This window comes from Natator depressus, chromosome 21 (assembly GCF_965152275.1).
Source record: "Natator depressus isolate rNatDep1 chromosome 21, rNatDep2.hap1, whole genome shotgun sequence".
NCBI lineage: Eukaryota > Metazoa > Chordata > Testudines > Cheloniidae > Natator > Natator depressus.
This window is the reverse complement of record NC_134254.1, coordinates 15,945,427-15,964,827: the sequence shown is the minus strand read 5'-3', so window position 1 is coordinate 15,964,827 and position 19,401 is coordinate 15,945,427. Positions and strand designations below refer to the sequence as shown.

General features: G+C 47.1%; 1 protein-coding gene across 1 annotated transcript in view; it reads left to right on the top strand.

Annotated features, from left to right (window-relative positions):
• Positions 1-19,401, top strand: part of PKP1 (plakophilin 1) — a 49,728-nt gene that overhangs the window by 18,788 nt on the left and 11,539 nt on the right. Inside the window, exons 3-8 of the mRNA XM_074936324.1 lie at positions 3,374-3,771; positions 11,692-11,836; positions 13,047-13,254; positions 15,061-15,238; positions 18,356-18,470; positions 19,034-19,189. Of these exons, the coding sequence (XP_074792425.1) occupies positions 3,374-3,771; positions 11,692-11,836; positions 13,047-13,254; positions 15,061-15,238; positions 18,356-18,470; positions 19,034-19,189 (1,200 nt within the window). The remainder of the gene's footprint in view (positions 1-3,373; positions 3,772-11,691; positions 11,837-13,046; positions 13,255-15,060; positions 15,239-18,355; positions 18,471-19,033; positions 19,190-19,401) is intronic.

The window sequence follows — 19,401 nt, the reverse complement described above, 5'->3', positions numbered from 1 at the left end:
TTTTACATGGGGACGTCATATTTAGAGATGGGAACCTCCACAGTGACCCTTGGGAAGCTTCTAGCAATGGTGAGGATGCAATTAGGGTGGGGTGAGGCTCTGACATCTCAGGAGTGGCTGGGCTCATTCTCTCCTGCCTGCCCATCATCACCTTTGCTCTCTGCAAGCTCTCAAGGGTACGTGATCTCTATGGGCTGGGTGGAATAAAGAAGCAGCAGGTTGTTAGACTGAGCACCCCCACCCCTTTCTGTGGCTTCCCTTTATGAGTCAGTGCAGGGTTTCACTCTGCTAGGATTATTTTGAGGAGCTGTCAGCAATTTGCAGAGATATTGAGCCCTTGGGGCCTTTGCTGCAGACGTTCAGCTATCTATTATGTTTCCATTAAGGACTTAATATATTATTGATGTGAAGCTGCTGTTTTTCTTTTCTATGTGCTCACATCGGGGGTCTGCCGGGAGAGCAGATATGGGGAGGTGTGTGGGTGGGGGCGTGAGCACACTGTTTGTCTTGGCGTGTATGCAGTGGGGAAATTATTTCATCCTGCATTTTAGCACGGCAGGCAGGCAGTTGTTTAGCTGATAACCTGTCTCTCCTCCCCACTGTTCTTGGAATGGCAAATTCCAGCTTATTGCCCTTTTTTGGGAAGGCTCTTGTCTGGTAGACAGTGAGCCCTCACCAGCAAGTCAGCACAGCTCCTATCTGGGTGGGGCAGGGTAGTTGGGAAACCTCTTGCAAACTCCTGGGAAAACAGCTGCTGTGTGGTGAGAAGCTCATTACCGAATCCAGCGCATGAGTTTTACTGCGGATGCTGCCAGCTGCTGGGCTGTTCCCATTCTAGAACTCTTTCAAGTGTCATGGCCCTAGTTGTTATCTGAGGGTTGCTGTGTACGGTATGGGCCTGATGCAAAGCCCTGGGAGGTCAGTGGAAAGACTCCCACTGACTATGGATCAGGCCTTATGTGCAGGTAGAGCAGAGGCCAAAGCAGAGAAGTGAGTCTCTCAACAAATCCACTCAGCACCTATGTGTAGGGTAGGCAGGGAGTTCATAAGGTGAAAATCTGCAGCTGCCCTGTTCTGAGCTGCAGGGCAACGTTATAGCCCCACTCTCAACCACGGACACTGAGTTCAAGGCCTGAATTTCCAAGGGAGCCCTAATTTGTATGGGGCTGTGGCTTATCCCTTCCCAGAATTCATAGGGAGGGTTTGGATGGGGGCCCAGGACAGTGGTTCATCATTCCCCAGTTCCTCTTAACTTACTGGTCAGCTACAGCGATCAAGTCATCTCTTCCCCTACCCTGTTCTCTCAGGGCAAATTGGGCCAAAGCTCGGCTTAGCTGGAGGAGGCAGAGAAAGGGAGCCTTCCCTTGTTCAGTAGAGTGCGGTTCACTCCACTCAACTGGGATGTGTGGAATTAGGAACCCTGCCTAATGGGGGGGTCCTGTGAGGAACCAGTTTAACCCTAATGCCACTCAATGCTGGTGGGCCAAATTTTGAAGACTTCTGTTAATCTTTTATGGGAGTTTGCCTGGGTTAGGACTGAGTAAACATGAAAACTAGATTCTGTCCTCAGTGATGCTGAGTCACTCCGGAGTCACTCCAGATTTATGCTGCTGGAACTGAGAGCAGCTTTAGCCCCATGGCAGGGTCTCAGGGTGTAGCTTCCCAACATCCATGAGCATTTGTAGGGCTGAGCAAGGAGCTCAGGGCCTCGCCTGTTGATGGGGATTTAAGGAGTGTGTTTTATTTCCCTTCCACGCTCTCTGTGCCTGGCTCCTTCATTGTCAAAGACAGGCACTGGCCATGGGCATCGGGGCAACGTGTCTCACAGCTCTCCCTGCCTAGGGGCTCAGACACAGTGGTGATGGGAGAACCTGAGTACATTAGAAGAAGAAGGACCTGAGTACATTAGAATAGCACTGAGCAGGCAGTGGACAAAGGCTCCGTTTTTTTCTGGCCTGCAGCATTGCCGCGGGGCCTCCTCATGACACAGCTGCCTTAGCAGCAGCATTCGTATCCCACTGGCATCTTCTGCTGACCAGGAGAGCCGTGTAACTGGGACCAAAGGCTGTGTCCACATGGGTGTCCTGACGACGCAGGTTCCACTGCGCCGTAAGAGGAACAGGCCAGGATTTCCAGTGTTGCTAGGTGTCTATCGGGCAAGCTGCCATAACTGCCTGGGTTTGTTTGGGTTTTTTTTTTATGTGGGGTAAAACACCTTAGCACCCCCTTTCCTAGCTGGCAACGTTCCCAAGCCTCTGCCAAGCGCAGCCCTCTGAGAGGCAGATGCCACAGTTAGCATCCAGAAGTGTTGTTGCAACAGAATCTCAGGCCAGTTACACTGGGGTAAATCTGGAATAACTCCACTGAAATCACTGTGGATGTACACCAGTGTATCAGGTCAGAACTGGGCCCATTTCTTTTAACTAAATACGGTGGATTTTTGCTGGCTTAGCCCTGGCATTTCTTAAGAAATTCCACCTTATTGTTCTCAAAACTTCAAACGTTATTGTTGGCATGAGCTATTCATTCACTCCTTTAATGCATAAATCCATCCTCTTTTCCCCACATGGGCCCCATTTTGGGCCTCTACTGGGGAATTCTCACCTACGGGTTAGTGTGTCTGTCAGGGTGGAAGATGGGTAAGAAGAGTTAATAAGGACAAAGCAAGCAATGGGAAGGATAGAATAGGGTTAGAGTCAGCGTCTGTAACGGGAGGGGCGTGATGCCTTTCACATGACATATACACCTGAGCTCCAGACCCCTGCAGTATGTATCAGATCCCATTCTGTGAGAAATGGAACATTTGCCCTGATGCCCTGCCAAATTCTGTTGGGTGGCAGTGTTGCTGCACTCTGTTCAAAGGCTGCCACATTCCAGTCCAGAGGTGGCTGCGCATTGGTGTTAGGCGAGATAGGTCAGGTGTATCTAGAGTTGGTAAGAGGCTTAGAAGCCTTTGGGATGAATATTAATATACAACATTAAGTAAAACTACAAGGAGGTGGGGTAGTTCAGGGGCTAGGGTGCTAACCTGATGCAAGGAGACCAGGGTTCAATACCCTGCTGTGCCCCAAACTCCCTGGGTGAGTCACTTAGTCTCTCTAGCCTCGGTTTTCTAGCTGTACAATGGGGATATTACACTGCTCTACCTGTGAGGAGAGAGATGGTAGAGATTGTGAGGTGCTCAGATACTAGGATAATGGGGACCATCAAAGTACCATGAGCAGGTCCTATTGTAGTTAATGTGTGGTGTGCCCACAGCTCCCATTAAAGCCAGGGCTCAGTGCCCCTCAGGATTTGGCCCCATTTGGTGAACTCCTGGGAGTCACTTCAAGCCCCTTTTAATTGTTTTGTTCCTTGTTTCCTCCCCCTTCAGATGTACAACGGGACCCTTAAAAGAGAGACAGACAATCGACGCTTCAGCTCTTACAGTCAGATGGAGGGCTGGGGCAGCCGGCACCACAGCAAAGCCGTCTGCAGCCCCACCAGTCCTGGTGGCAACTACTGCCTCAAGAGCAGCCGGAGTGAGCCTGACCTGTGCTGTGAGCCTCCCCGGGGCACGCTCCGGAGGAACCAGGTGGGAAGCCACGCAGTGCAAAAGGCAACCCTGAACCGCCAGAGCATGTACAGCAGCTGCAGCACCCACCATGGGACCGCTAGGAAACCCATCCCGGATCGCAACCTCTCCTGCAACAAGCCGGATGCGGTGTACGCCCAGCCCGTGACGGGCGGCAGGCAGGACGGGGTGTATGGGCATTCTATGTCCAGCTTCAGGTGAGTTCCCACGTGCCTGTGAGCTCAGTGGATTAGCCTAGGACTTCTCTGCCGGGTGATATCGCTGGAATGGCAGGGACCTCGGTTGTGTGCCTCTCCTGCTCACCATGCCACTTCGGTCTGGTGTTCGTTTCCCTACAAAAAAGCACCGGTTTTCATACTGCAAGTCCAATTTCCAAATGGTCAGCTCCTCGAGTTCTTCCCAAGGGTCTGATCCTGAGAGGTGGTGAGTGCCACTGGGTCCCACTGCACTCCCAAACCAAGCCTTTGCTTAGACAGCACTGGCTGATTTCTGCAGGAGGCGAGTAAGGACGAGCAGATGCTCACTAAGGGCCTTGGGATTTAGTCCAACTGGGAGTTTGTCCAGAAAGAGGACAGAGTGAAAGTACTTCAAAATCAGATCCCAAATTATGCTGTGATCTATTCTACTCTGCTCATTCCCTTCCCTATACGCAGTATGCAATCCCATCAGATACTTACTTACAAGTGTGGGAGGTATACGAGGGGTGGCAGAGATGCGTCGTGTCCCAAACGTCACTTTCTCTCAAACATCTACATTCAGAGATTGAGGAGCCTGGCTTGTGCTCAGGAGGTGATGCTCTGAGCCATGGTGTTCAAACCTGCATTGTCTCACTAGCCGTTTCTCTGTTTGTACAGCACCAGCCCAATAGGGCCCTGGTTTATGAGGTGCTGCTTCACTGCATAGAATGAATAATTACAATAAAAATAGCGATCACAACAGGATCTGCGTGAAAGCCTTGCCTAATTCAGCCTGAGAGCACGAACCAGAGGTTGTGAAAATTCCACTATGGGGGCCAGTTCATGCCCCTTGATCATCGTTGAGTTTTGGCTCTTAGCTTTACATACCACTTGTAAATCTCCCTCATTGAAAATTGTCCACAGCTGTTTAGCAGGGTCTGAGACTCCATGAGCTGGCCTGTTTATGCATTATCTTTTGGCGATTTGGCTTTATGTATGCGCAGTCTTCGCTTCTTTTACACGTGCAAAATGTTACTCAGTCCAGCCACGGCTTACCTTGTGGCTGGATGGCACATTGCTCAGAGCATGATGATGTCCATTGGCTCATTTCATAAACCCTGTCATTGTTTTGGGATGGAAAGCCGCCGTTTACATAACTAGAAGCAATTCACTCCAGGAATTTCTGACCAAGGAGTTATGGGCAGTAGGCTGAGAGGCTGTAGGGTGAAGAAATACACCCAGTGAACAGTTGCAACAATGAAGATGTTTTCTGCATAAGGTGAATGTTGCCTTTAAGTAATTGGTCCCAGCTGGGTCGCTGTTTCCCTACCGAAAGAGCTGGTATACACGGGACTTTTCTCATATGTAGAGTTACTCGTAATTATGGAATGATATGCTGTCTTGAAGAATGGCTGTGGTTTTCTGAAGATTTACTCCAGGGAGAACTGCCCTTGTGTCAGAAATGCTCTCCAGTGCCAAACATCGCCTGGTTAGGGAGTGGTCCCCTTCGCAGAACCCTCCCAGCTTGGGGTGTGGCTCACGCTGCAGAACTGGTTCTGACTTAGGAGTTGTCTATCGTGAAGCATTAGACCTGGCTGGGGAGGTGTCATCCTGGTAGAACTGGTTCTGGATGGGGAGTTTAGTCCTTTTTAAAATTGAACCTGGCAGGGGGGTTGTCCCCCACCGGAGAACTAGTTTAGTTTGGGGAGTGGTCTGTCTGGTAAAAGTGGCTCTGCCTAGTGAGTGTTGCCCTCTAGAGCGAATTGAGATTAAGAACACTTCCTCTGTGTAGATCGGGTTAAGGAGCTGTTCCCTTTGAAAAGCCACTCTTGCTTGGAGGCTGGGGAGAAGAAAACTAGTTCTGATGGGGGTTGTTATTAACCTGGGTCTGGTTGAGGAGTTGCCACCTGTGCGTTTTTTAGGTTCTGTAGAAGTGTTCTCACTGGGGACATGCCGTCTTTCTAGAACTGCTTCTGGGCTGGGTGCAGTTTGTTGGAGAACTAGATCTGGCTGGAGAGTTCTGCCCCTTGGAGACCTAGACAGTGTTTTGTTCTTTTGGAAGTACAGGTCTGTCTTGGACATCTGTCCCCATCATTGAGGGGAGTTGTCCTTGAGGAATGGGCTTGGCTGAGTAATGGTTACTATTGGAGAACTTTCCCTGGTTGTGGCATTGTTCACTGTGTACTAGTGGTTCTTAAGGTGAAGTTTTCACCTTGCAGAACAGGGACTGCGTGGGGCGTTGTCCTCATACTAGGAACGTTTTGTGTCAGATAAGTTTTCTGCAATGAAACACTAGCCTTGCTTGTCAAATTGTCTCCCGTGAACAACTGGACATGGTTACGCAGTTCAATAAGTGGTTCCCCACCACAGAACTGAGAGTGCTTGAGGTATTGCCTCCTGTGCAGTTATCCTCTTGCAGAACTGGGTTCTGGCTGGAGTCCCTGTTAGCAATCTCTCTGGACTGATGGTCCTCTCCAGAGAGAGCCCTGGTTTTGGGGTTGACCACACTGCACTGCTGGTCTTGTTTTGAGTAAATTCTCCTTTTTAGAACCGATCCAGGTTGATGCAGTGTATAGGCAGGCATTGTACCCCTGCAAAATTGAGCTGGATTGGAGTGTTTTCTCTTTTGGAGAACTGTTTACAATCGCGAGTCGTCCTCCTTGTGGAACTGATTCTGATATGGGTGCTCTCCCTGCTGTAAAACCATTCCTGGACAGAGAATTACCCCTAATATAGAGCTGGTCTTGTTCTGAATGATCCCTCTAGCCAATCTGGTTCTAGTTCCATCTGCTGCATCGCTCCATTGTAGAACTGGCTGAGGTTGGAGAGGTCTTGCTGTGGAATAGGGCTGGGAAAATGTAAAGACATCCTTTTACCCTGGCTTTTCTTCAATAATTCTGAAGCTACCTCGGTGGGGACAAGTAAATGATACAGAGAAAGGAGGAGGAGGAGGAGAAGTAGTAAGAAGTAAAAGGAAGAAGGGGATGAGTGGAATTAAAAAAAGTACAAGCACATATCACAGTGGCTCTTAGCAAGAGAAAATGGAAAATACCATTGATTTAACTTTTTGGTATGGCTATGGTGTTATTTACGCTCTGGTACCAGGATGGTAAGTGCATTAGAATTGTAAAGACAGTTCTACTGAGTAATCCCTCGTACAGAACTGGATCTGGTCAGGGCGTTATTGTACTTCTAGAACTATTCTTGGTTGTGTGTTTTCTCTGAGTTCTTTAGGCAACAAATCTTCCCCTTCTAGAAATGACCTCTCTCTTGTACAGAAAGTACTGCACAAGAAGGAGTCCAGTCATGTACCACGGGTTTTGGTTGGGGAATTGCTTCCCTTCCCTATCTGGCTGTGATTGAAGCGTATTGTCTCTCATAGATTTGGATTGTGGAATTGTTGTTCTTGTAAAACAAAACCTTGTTGCGGGTTTTCCCCCGCCTTGTAGAACTGGTTCTGTTGGGATAGTTGACCCCTTGTAGATCTTGGTCTGATTTGAGAATTTTCCCTCTTGAAGACCTGTAGCTTCCCCCCAATACACCAGGTCCTGGCTGGAGAGTTTGCTCTGAACAGTTATCAGGCAGACGCAGTGGTTATGTGAATAACAACATCTTCAGCTTGTTTAACTCATAGCAGACAATCTCCTCTTTGCTCACCTCTGCTTCCCCCTTCGCCTGGAGGTAAAGCATGATATTCCTGTTCTACGCCCTGGGGCACGGTGGGACTCACTGAGAACCACATGTCCCAGCTCAAAGTCTTTGAGGGCTCAGAACATGTCTTTTGTTGTGCTTATTCCAATGGCTGCTGCAGCTGCTCAGTTCCCAAGTAGTGCCATTTGATTGTCCCCAAAGTGGAACTCTTTGCAGTCAGTCCCTCTTCCAGTCGTATGGTGTGTCATCTGGAGCCAGCACTCAGTCACTCATTGCTGGCCATGTTGGCTAAATGATCTGTAGCGATTCTGCCCAGTTAGGAGAAAGCTCCCCTTGCTCCAGGGCCACCAGATTCAAACTGAACGCTATGAGCAATTAGTGATGGGCATGCTGTATATAAAGCACACTAGGAGTAAGGGCATCTTTTGTTCCTCTCCAGCTGGTACACATAGGAGGACAGGAAACTATTACTGCCACCAGCTAGGGAGGTCCTACCTTTAGCTGAAGCTGTAGAGGCTCTTGCCTTTAGCACTTCAAGTCCCAGATTCAAATCCCACCATGCTAGGCTAGTTATACCTTCTCCATGATAGCCTGCCAGAGAGGGACTCAGTGCTCTTCTCTGTAAGGAGGAAAAGGTGAGTTCTGGTGCCTGCAGACCCTCCCTAGCATGAGGACTGCTGGAACTGAGCTGTAGCATGCCCTGAATTTCGGAAGGGGAACAGTGTCAGCCATAATGCCGGATGTGCACTGCGATCATCTTTCAAGACATGGTTGGCATGTTTGCCACTGTTCAGCTGTCGGTGGAAGAAAGAGGCTCAGATACATCCGCTGGGTACACCTTCAAATGTGTGGCTGTGAACCGTGGCTGTCGGTGGCCATGGCATGTAGTGACCCACCTGCCCCCGTTGGTAAACATCTCCTGGAGTAAATGCTTCATCACTTCAGAAGTGACGGCAGGTGTGGGCATGACCGTAAGTCGTATGGAGAATAACTGACACAGGAGCACTAAAAACCTGAGAGAAACCGGAGCTGGCTAAAGAAAAGGGCCACAGGTATCAGAGTGGATGCTATGGAACTGGCAGCAAAGCTGTTGACTCGAATGGGGTCCTCTGGACTTGCTGCCTGGCCGGAATGCAGCACGACGCCTGACAGGGTCATCACTGTCCATGCGTGGCTAACACAAGACATCCCGGCAATGCTGCCAGGGCAGTGCTGTGCTAGCCTGGCCTGCATGAGCTGCGCCTGGAGCACTGGGTGTGCTGCCACCGTAACCACAGCAATACCAAGTACTCTGAAAAGTCAGAGCGCAACCCCCCACTGATCTGCTATCTCCAGCCACTGCAGACTCGTCTCTGATGGAGGTCGTGATGCCTGATGGAGCTCCTTTCTGGAGATGACTGGGAGACTGAAGAGAGGTCACTAGCAGGGAGTGTATCCTCCCTGTCCATGCTGATGGAACCATGGGGCAATCCCAAATGTGGAGCCTAGCCCTGAGTGGTTCTTCCCTGCTGTAAACTGCCTCTGCAAATGACTGTCAGCACAAGTAATCACAGCCTGGTCCACTAGAGGCCAGAAAGAGTCCCCTGAAGTGTGTGTCTGTTTCCCAAAGGTAGGGTGATGCATCTCTTTGTTATGACATCCATCACAGTTGGCATGGCTGGGGTTCGTACTGCAATCGTTCACAATAGGAAGAAAACTGTCTCCTTTCAGTGTCTTGTGAATAGCACATTGGGGTTCAGCTCTCAGGTCTTTAGCTCTCAAACCATTAAAGCAACTTGCCAAGGGTGAGATTCTAAGACCAGAAGGGACCATTATGATCATCCAGACTGACCTCCTGTATGACACAAGCCATAGAACTTCCCTCAAAATAATTCCCAGAGCAGATCCTTTAGAAAAATGTCCCATCTTGGTGGATTCCCCATCACTGGCAATTTTTAAATCAAGATGGGATGTTTTTCTTAAAGATCTGCTGTGATTCAAAACATGTATTATTTTGGGGAAATTTTATGGTCTGTATTCTACAGGAGGTCAGACAGGATGATCACTGTGGTCCAATCTGGCCTTGGAATTTATGAATCTATGAAGAATGTAAGGGAATCCTCCTAGCTAGCTGCCTATGGTGCCAAAGCTTCAACAGTAATTATTTGGGTGGATCAAAGATGAGTGACAATGCTCTGAGCCATATTTGAGTTCCTAATGGTTGTGGAAAGGTGTTCAGTGCAAGGGGGTTTGAGTCATATGTTAGGAATCACTGGGCTTGTGGATATTACCTTCTCTGTAATGTTTTTAATAAACAATGAGCAGTGGCTTTCTTAGCTCCTCCCTGCTCCTTTGTCCCCTGGGCCCCTAGACTCTCAATAACAAAAAAGAAAAGTTTCCATTCTGTTTAGTTGCTCTGGTTGTAGAACTTAACCTGAGTGAGGAGTTGTTCCCCTGGATAAATTCCCCTGGAGAAAATGGATTCTGGTTACTGACCCTTTCCACTGTGGAACTGGACCTGGTTGCAGAGATTTCCCCCTATGGTTCTGGTTGGGGATGGATTTGTCGCCCTGTGGAAATGCCTGTGTGGGGAGTTGTCTTTGAAAAACTGACCCTGGTGGGTCGCCTATAAAAATTGCCCCTGCTTTGAGAACTTCTAGAACTGGATGCCATCATCGGAGCCGCCATCACAGCTGGCAGTCATCGGCTGGTCTTCTCAGCAGAATGGCTAAAGAGAGAACTTTCCTCTCCCAGACAGCATGGATACAGTGGAGGGAGAAACTTCTCCTGACACAGCTCATGCTGTGCCTGTTCTGTTTGTGGAGAGAGGGCTTTGGTTCCAAAGCTACCATCAGCCTGGTAGAGATGGTCAGAAAGGTTTAGATAAAAGGACACTATCCTGAACCTTCACCAAAACATGGCCCAAACCAAACATCTTCTGAGGTTCCGAAGGTTCAAAGTCAACCTTTCCTGCCTCCATTTTACATGACTCCGCACTTCTTGGTTTCTGGCTTAATAACAAAATCTCAGCAAGAGGGGTTATCTTCTATAGGGTTTCCCCATAAAGCTTAGTAGAGATGAAACCATTAGAATACCATGGAAATTATTCTGGACAGCCTATACAACATAATAGAGAATGACACCTTTCTGTGGATTGTTTAATAGAATTTAATAGAGGATCATATCTCTCTATAGAATCTCATAGGTTAATTTAAAAATCCCATAGAAAAGATATAATTCTCTTTTAGAGTCTGCTGGATTTTCCCATCAGGGATATTCCCTCCATATGCTGAAACCAAGAAACATCCAGTTCCCAAAGACATAATGTCCTGACAGGACCTGATCGTGACCTCACTGAAGTCAACGGTAAAATCCCACTGATGTCAACGGGAGCGCAGAGAAGGGAAAACATCGTGGCAGAAACTGAACTTTTGGATGCTTTGTTCCACCAAATCCCCTGAACATTTTAGTCTCGCCCATCCTGTGACCTACCATTTTCCACTTGCATTCAGTTAATTGTTTAAATAAAATTAAACAAACAATTGGACTGCTAGTGCTTGATTTTTCCTTGCGTTGCACCTTGTGTTGTCATTAGCATTGTGAATTGGGAGCACTTTCTACCCACTCTGCATAGGTGCAAGGCAGGAGATAATCAGGCCCCTCGTTTCCACGGCAAGGAGGTGCATTTTCAAAGGTCTGGGTGGGTTTTTTCCCGTGCTTTCCATCCCCCCTGCCCCACACCAAGTCCATACTCCCTTGTAACTCACCTCGGGATTCTATAGACATCTGCAATCATTCCACTGTCAGTGTTCATCTGTAACTCCACTTAAAACCTCCCTCTCTAGGCTCTTTTTCTAACAATAACATGGCCACAAACAACAATGGCTTTCCTTGAAACAAGACTGTGATTTAGCACCCCAAAGGTTAAAGTAGATGCGTATGATCATACGCATCATTCTGAAATCTACAAGAGGTCACACGCAGTTTCCCAGTCTTCTTTCTGTAAACAAATGACATCATTCCATTATTATGGATGTCAATGGGAGTAAGGGCTGGGTAAAAGCTGAGTCATGACCTGAATACTTAGTCCACCAGGTTTCTTGGTGGTTGCAGCTCTCTTTGCAGGGACCATATTGCAATATTGATAGATCTGTCTAGATAAACAAACCCATAAGATCTAACAGTAGTCGGCTGAGGGGCCGTTGCCTGCTTGAATCTGGTGGCATCTTTCAAAGAAGTCATCAGCCTCTAAAGCATCTTGCACTTGCCACGTAGTGAGTGACTCCGTTCCTTTCCCTTCTTTTTGTTTAGAATATGCACTGATGAGTTGGACAACGTGGCAATGACCATCCAGAAAGCCATACAGCTCCTGTGCTCCTCGGATGAGAAATCTCAAGCCATGGGTGCGTACTACCTCCAGCACACCTGCTTCCAGGATGAATCTGCCAAGCAAGAGGTAAACTAACTTGTTCATGGCTGCATTTTCAGAAGTGGGCTCTGGGTGCCTTCATTTTAGAAGGTCCACGTGAGACATCTGGGGCCTGATTTTCAAGCAGTGCCAAACATCTTTATTTCCCATTGCCTTCAGCTGGAATTGTGGGTGCTGAGCACTTTCTGAAAATGTGCCCCAAGGCTCATTAAGTGAGGCTTCCAAATATCAAGGCATTTTTCCCCAGCTGACAGTTTCTTTCATTCATGAACAGGTGGTTTCACTAACTCCTAGGCTCACAGCAATGACTTCCTTTCACAGGAGCTCTGGTTACTTCAGAGAAGTAGGACCAATTCAGTGCTGAGACTAATTAAGTCTACCAGTCTACAGAGAGTCTAAGCTTGTGTGACTGCTACCTTCTCCCAGTCTCATCAACATGTATGTTACATCAACTGTAGGCTGCCTTAGACTTAGATTCACACCCCCGTCCCCTTACACATCAGCCCAGAATTTGGCCCCTTGAATCTGAGTGTACGTTACACCGACATACGTGTTGCCTCTGAATGTGGCCCATGGTTTCTGGGTGCAGGTAAGGCACTATGGAATGTTGCTATATTACAATTATAATGTGGTCTCTAGGTAGTTTTTCACCGCAGAAATAAGACTCATGAGGCCGTATCCTCAGGTGACAGAAATCAGGGTAGCACTGCTGAAGTCAGTGGGAGCAAACACTAATTTACTCCAGCTGAGGTCATTACTTGCAAGTCTTAATTGTTGACATCTGTTAGTAATAATACCAGCTCTTTTCATAGGTAGAGTGCTTTAGAAAATTGGTATAATTCATTATCCCTGTGTTTCCAGATTTGATAACTGAGGCACAGAGCTATGAAGTGACTTGTCCAACATCACCCAGCAGGTCAATAACAGAGCCGGGAATAGAACCCAGTTGATCTCAGTCCAGTGCTCTGTCCACTAATCTTATACCCTAGTCATCAAGGCAGTCAGCACAGACGCTCTTGGCTATAGCTATCAAGCCATTTGACTGCCTTGTAAAAAATGGGGTATTTTGGGTCTAGCCATCCTGTAATGCTCAGGGTATCCTTTCCATTCCCATTAGTACGCACTATGCTGTCGTCTTGCATTAACTTCTGCCGCCGTGGTCTTTTCATACACCAGAGCAAACGGATGAGCTTCTCGTGGGATGCTGCTGATCCTTGTCTGTCTTCTCCTCTCGCAGGTCTACCGGCTAGGTGGCATTGGCAAGCTAATTGAACTCCTCCGCAGCCCAAACCAAAATGTCCAGCAGGCTGCAGCTGGGGCTCTTAGAAATCTGGTCTTCAGAAATCCTGCCAACAAGTTAGAAACCCGACGGCAGAATGGGATAAGGGAGTGTGTGAGCCTCCTGAGGAGAACTCCGAACACTGAAATACAGAAACAGCTGACAGGTACATGCAAGCAAAGGAGAGATCCTCAGCTCGTGTAACTTAGGATAACTCCATTGACTTCCACACCAGCCTATAACACCTGGGGATCTGGCTCCTAGACACTGGGGCCTGAGACTCGCCTTGCGTTGCCATGTGCACCTGTGCAAAGTACAACACTATCAGACCAGCATGACACTTTGTACTCACTTTCCCCATGTGCAAATGACAACACAAAGTGCGAGGCTGTGCAGGATCAGGCCCCTGGATTGCCCAATTTATCAGCTTTGTGAATCTTGCGTACAGCGTTAGGGGTTCCCAACCACTGGCCCGTGAATCAGGTCTGAGACTTAGAGATCACACCTATGCAACCAGGTTTACCACCACAGCTGTGACCATCATAGAATCATAGAATATCAGGGTTGGAAGGGACCCCAGAAGGTCATCTAGTCCAACCCCCTGCTCGAAGCAGGACCAATTCCCAGTTAAATCATCCCAGCCAGGGCTTTGTCAAGCCTGACCTTAAAAACCTCTAAGGAAGGAGATTCTACCACCTCCCTAGGTAACGCATTCCAGTGTTTCACCACCCTCTTAGTGAAAAAGTTTTTCCTAATATCCAATCTAAACCTCCCCCATTGCAACTTGAGACCATTACTCCTCGTTCTGTCATCTGCTACCATTGAGAACAGTCTAGAGCCATCCTCTTTGGAACCCCCTTTCAGGTAGTTGAAAGCAGCTATCAAATCCCCCCTCACTCTTCTCTTCTGCAGACTAAACAATCCCAGCTCCCCCAGCCTCTCCTCATAAGTCATGTGCTCCAGACCCCTAATCATCTCCGTTGCCCTTCGCTGGACTCTCTCCAATTTATCAAGGGCTTTTGAGCCATCAGGGCCTACATGTGATCACCTGAGAGCTGGGTCCAGGGCATTCTCAGAGGAGGGTCCCATCCTCTGGCACTTAGTTCCCCTTCCTGGTCTGACAGGAGGTGAGATTTGGGGGTTTGTTTCAGAGAATATTACACAGTCTATTTAGTGTCCCAGGCTTATCCTGAAGAGTTGGGTTCTACTGGGATCACGTGCATGTGCTAATACTGGGTCAGCCCGAGTTGTCTTTGATTATAGTGTACTTGAGCCTTGGGTAGATGGTCCACTCCCCTCACTGCCCCAGACTGAAATGTGTACAGAAATATGATCTTTGAGGCTGGGACACCAGGCTCCATTCTGTACTGTAATAGGGGGCCTCTGTCCCAGGCCGGTATGATGCCTCTACTATCTCCCATTTAACTGTATATACTCTGAAACCAAAACTTAGAGTATGCCCAAGTCCCATGGGGGGTTAGAGGGCACATGGTTAAATAGGAAGCAGTGAGCACTGCTTGAAATACAAGAGGTTTTTGTTGCCTGGAAAGGATGGAGACCACTGAGCTAGTACAATGTATTATGGGAGAACTAGTTTCAAGACCCTTCTCAAGATAACGTGGACTAGGTAGAAGAGGTGACATTCTGGGTCTGTACTGGGAAGCCTGGTTTGAACAGCACACACAGCACCATGCAGGTTGATCATGGAGTGACATATTGGTTAGTTACAGAGGAAACTGCCTTTTGTGTTAGAGCTGAGATTGGACCAGAGCGTCTCTCTCCAAACCTGGGGGCTATCTTGAATGCCTCGATTGTAGACCTAGAGCTTGATTCTCTTCTTCTTTGCACCAGTTTTACATGGATGTAACTTTCATGGAGTTATTCCCTAGTTGCAATGTTAGTGATAGGAGATTCAGGCCTTTACTGCATCAAGTCCTTAAGGTTTAATGTTTGTCTTGCATTTTCTTTCTAGGGCTGCTGTGGAACCTGTCCTCCACTGATGAGCTGAAAGAAGATTTGATACACGAAGCCCTCCCTGTCTTGACAGATTGTGTTATCATCCCTTTCTCGGGGTGGTCTGATGGTGTCAGTAATAGGACAAGAGAAATTGTTGACCCTGAGGTATTCTTCAATGCTACAGGCTGTTTGAGGTAGGTCAGCAGACAAGCATCGCTCACACCCTTTGTGGATATGCTTAAAACGGGCCCCTTATTTGAACAGTTATAAACCTTTAACTTTTTGAATCTCAACATCTACTGTCATTAATTATTGTCTGATCTCCCAAAATTTCCTGCAACTGTGAACATTTAAATTGATTAAAAAATAAAAAAAAAAGCTTAAAAATAAGCATGATTGATATTATCCATCAAAATTATAAGAACGGCCATACTGGGTCAGACCAATGGTCTATCTAGTCCAGTATCCTGTCTTCCTACAGTGGTCAGTTCCAGTTGCTTCAGAGGGAATGAACAAAACAGAGCAATCATCAAGTGATCTATCTCCCATTTTTCAGTCCCAGATTCTGGCAGTCAGAGGTTTAGGGACACCCAGAGCATTGGGTTGCATCCCTGACCATCTTGGCTAACTGCTGTTGATGAACTATCCTACATGAACGTATCTAGTTCTTTTTTGAACCCAGCTATACTTTTGGCCTTCACAACATCCTCTGGCAGGGAGTTCCACAGGTTGACTGTGTGTTGTGAAGAAGTATTTCCTTATGTTTGTTTTAAACCTGCTGCCTATTAATTTAATTGGGTGACCCCTAGTTCTTGTGTTATGTGAAGGGGTAAATAACACTTCCCTATTCACTTTCTCCACACCAGTCATGCTTTAAAAAAATACAAGTGAAATTCTGCCAAGCCTATTCATAAAGTTTTCATGGTGTCTAGAGCTAGATGAACATTTTCCACTGAACTTGTTTTTCAACAGAAAATTGGGTTTTTGATAAAACAAAAATTTTTCACAGAAAGTGTCCTGTTTCCTTGAAAAGTTTTGATTTTTCATTAGAAAACTTTTTGAAATTTTTTAGCTAACACAAGGAATTTGCGGTGGGGGATGAGGCTGGTGGTTTTGGGCCAAAAATGTTCAGGTTTCAGCTGAATTTTTTTAAAAATTTTGATTGCCAAAAAACAAAAATTGTTTTCCATTATTTGATGAAAAGTCAAAATTTTCTGTGTGGGACTAAACCCCCAGATTTTCGATCCAGCTCTGATGATTATCTCTTGCCAGCAAATTCCAGCTGATTCTCTTTTTTTCATACTGGATCCATTCATTCCAGTTACAGTCACTAGGTGTTGGCCCATCCCAGTGTAAGTGTCGGTGTCAAAGTGAGAGGCTTGTATTTGGGCATGGGATGGTTTTATTTCTTCCTTGGAAAAGCCAGAGAACTTCTTGGCATGAAGATCTTCGTCCTGACTTGCAGTTTCTTCTACCAGCTTCCAAATTCCCCATCACGTTGGGAACAACTCAGTGGGGAGATGAAAAAGCTGTATAATTAGGTACTTTAATGAACTAAAGCTCTGCCTTAGGGAATGTAGCAACAGACCGCGCCCTTACCAGACACGCTAGCTAATGGGAGCTACATTCGCTTGTGAAACTGACGAAGCAGGCTGCAGCAGGGACTGCAGCTTTCTCTGCCTGTCACTATCAGCCCCCAGAGGTCTCAGCCCTCTGAGGCTGGAGATCACTTCTGAAGGACAGCGCGCTCCTGCCTCCATCCCTCTCTTGGAGGAGAACTTTCCATGTGCAGTTATGCAGCAGAATGGTTCTTGTAAGCAGGGCTGTCATCTGCTCCATCCCTGTAAAGGCACTGGAGCTCAAATATGCAGATACATGTTAATGGAGAAATGGCAGTATTGGGGGATACTGCAAAAATAGCCATCCAGGGGGCAGGGGCAGTCTTCTGTGCACTGGTTTGTCATTTCTTGTGCCCATAATGCATAGCAATGACATGGAGATAATTCCAAACTTGAGGTCAGTTTGGGCCTAAAATGGGTCTTGAATAATGAGGGACATGGACATCTGCTCATTGACAAAAGCCTAGCCACGCAGGTTTGTTAAGAGTTTCTGTCTGGCAGATGTCTGTGAGCTATTGCAAACCACTCATTTGCGAGCTACTGGTGCATTAAAACAAGATCATGTCATGCCGCTGCTAAAACTCTACTGTCTTAGCCAACACCTGATCCAGAGTATAGCGCAGCGAAACCATCACCACTTAAATCTAAGGTTTTTGCCCCTTTTTCTTAAAACCTGGTGTCCCCGTGTGAGAGAGATGACAAATTCCGGCAATATCCTGGACAAACCTTCTTGGATTAAGCTAAACCTTACTGAATTCAGTTAAAGTATTTTAGGAGTTCGTATTGTGAGATCGTATGTAATGTCTCTAGGGGAGAGACATGACTCATGTAAACCCAGGGAAATGTTAGGGGCTTCAAAGGACTCTTTTAAACAAGGTACTTTTTAAAGCTTCGCCTTGAGGAGGGGACCTAGTCATGGTGGTCATCTGTCACATGAGGACAAGATCAGAGGCCCAAACAGTAGAAAGGAGGGACTCAGAGAGACATGTGGGTTCTTGTTATGAACTGATGACCACAGAAGACCCTCTGTGTGAGGTTTGAAGGACTGGTCACCAGCCCAAACGCCTGCTGGAGTTTGGGGTGATCTCTGGTAAGCTTATTAGCACGCGTGTACATTGTTGTATTGATTTAATATGTTTTCTCTGTAATGTTTTCACTTTAAGAATAAATGTGCTTGTTTAGAAAGAGCTGTGTGGTAATGGTGGTATTGAAGTCAATGTTGCTACACTGACCTACGCCAGTTGAAGGTGGGCTCCTGGTTCTCTGTGGCGATCTCCAGCTACTCATTATTCTACCCTCTCTCTGGAAATAACTCTAAGCAGATATCTTGCGTGTCCCCACTGTACCTACATTGTTCTCTCTAAGGGGATATCTTCCCTCTGGACTTACCCTAAAAGGAAAATCTCCATGGATGAAATTCACCCCTCTGGAGAGGAACGTGACAAGGCCTATACACCATCTAGGTCCCACTTTAGTCATCAGAGTTGAAGTGGGACTTAAGTGGTGCACTGGCCTTGTTCTGTCCCCCTGCAGAGAGGTGAATTTCACCCTATAAAGGCAATCCTTCCAAGTGGGTTGAATTCAAACAGAATTATGTAGGGAGCTCAGTGGCCGATGGAAAATACCCAGCTAACGGAGCTGCTTATCTGTCTTGCTTTATCTCCCTACATTTTATAAAATGTCTTCCTTCAGAAACCTGAGTTCTGCAGATGCTGGACGTCACACCATGAGAAACTACCCTGGCCTGATTGACTCAGTCATGACTTATACCCAGAATTGTGTGGCTGCCAGCCGGCCTGATGACAAGGTACTAGACATATGAGCTTCCCACTTACACACAGTTCACCAGCCTGTGCCTAGCCCTAGTCAATTAGTAGTACACCCTGAGCACTGACTGTGCACAGCTCTTTTGATAGTCCGGCTATTGATTTTGGTGCGCAAATGGGTGCAGAGGTCTTTTGAAAATTCTGGCCTACATGTCACAATGGTCGCTGCTGTGTGCTGAACACTTCTGAAAATCTGGCTCTGATTTAGAAGTGAATTGAAAGTGAATTAAACTAAATCAGATTAAGGCTACTCTAACTCCAAATAAGAGTGTCCACACAGGGATTTAATGCAGTTTAACTAATCCACTTTAAAAGGTAATTCAGATTAATTTTCCAGAATGTCCCTATGTAGACAAGCCGTAAATAAAATCAGAGTAAGGACCTCAGAGTTTGGTGTATTATATTTATGTTCAGGCAGCAGGGTTTATCCACCTTACACCGCAACACATCATTGACTGTCACTAAATATTGTTACAATGCGCATACTGTTCCATGTTCCTGTCTGACTGTAAAACTGTTGTGTTTTTTCGGGGGCTGATTTCAGTCCGTGGAGAACTGCATCTGTATCCTGCACAATCTGTCCTACCGCCTGGATGCTGAGGTGCCCAATAAATACACCCAGCTCAACCACATGGCCAGGAATGCCTATGTGGACAAGACCCTCACAGGCTGCTTCAACAGCAGGAGTGGGAAGCTGGAGGTAAGACGTGCTCCTGCTTCTGAGTGCTTGCAAAATGCACCATTCACTCAGCCCCTGTCACTGGGTTCGAGTGAAGAGCTGCCCTGCCCCTGCATTATCAGGACCAGAAAACGGGTATGAGGAGTTACATAGAGTAACATGTCCTCCAGTTGGTACACCTGGGAGAGTTGAGAGAGTGGCAGCATATGCCCGGCCACACTAGATGTGTTGTC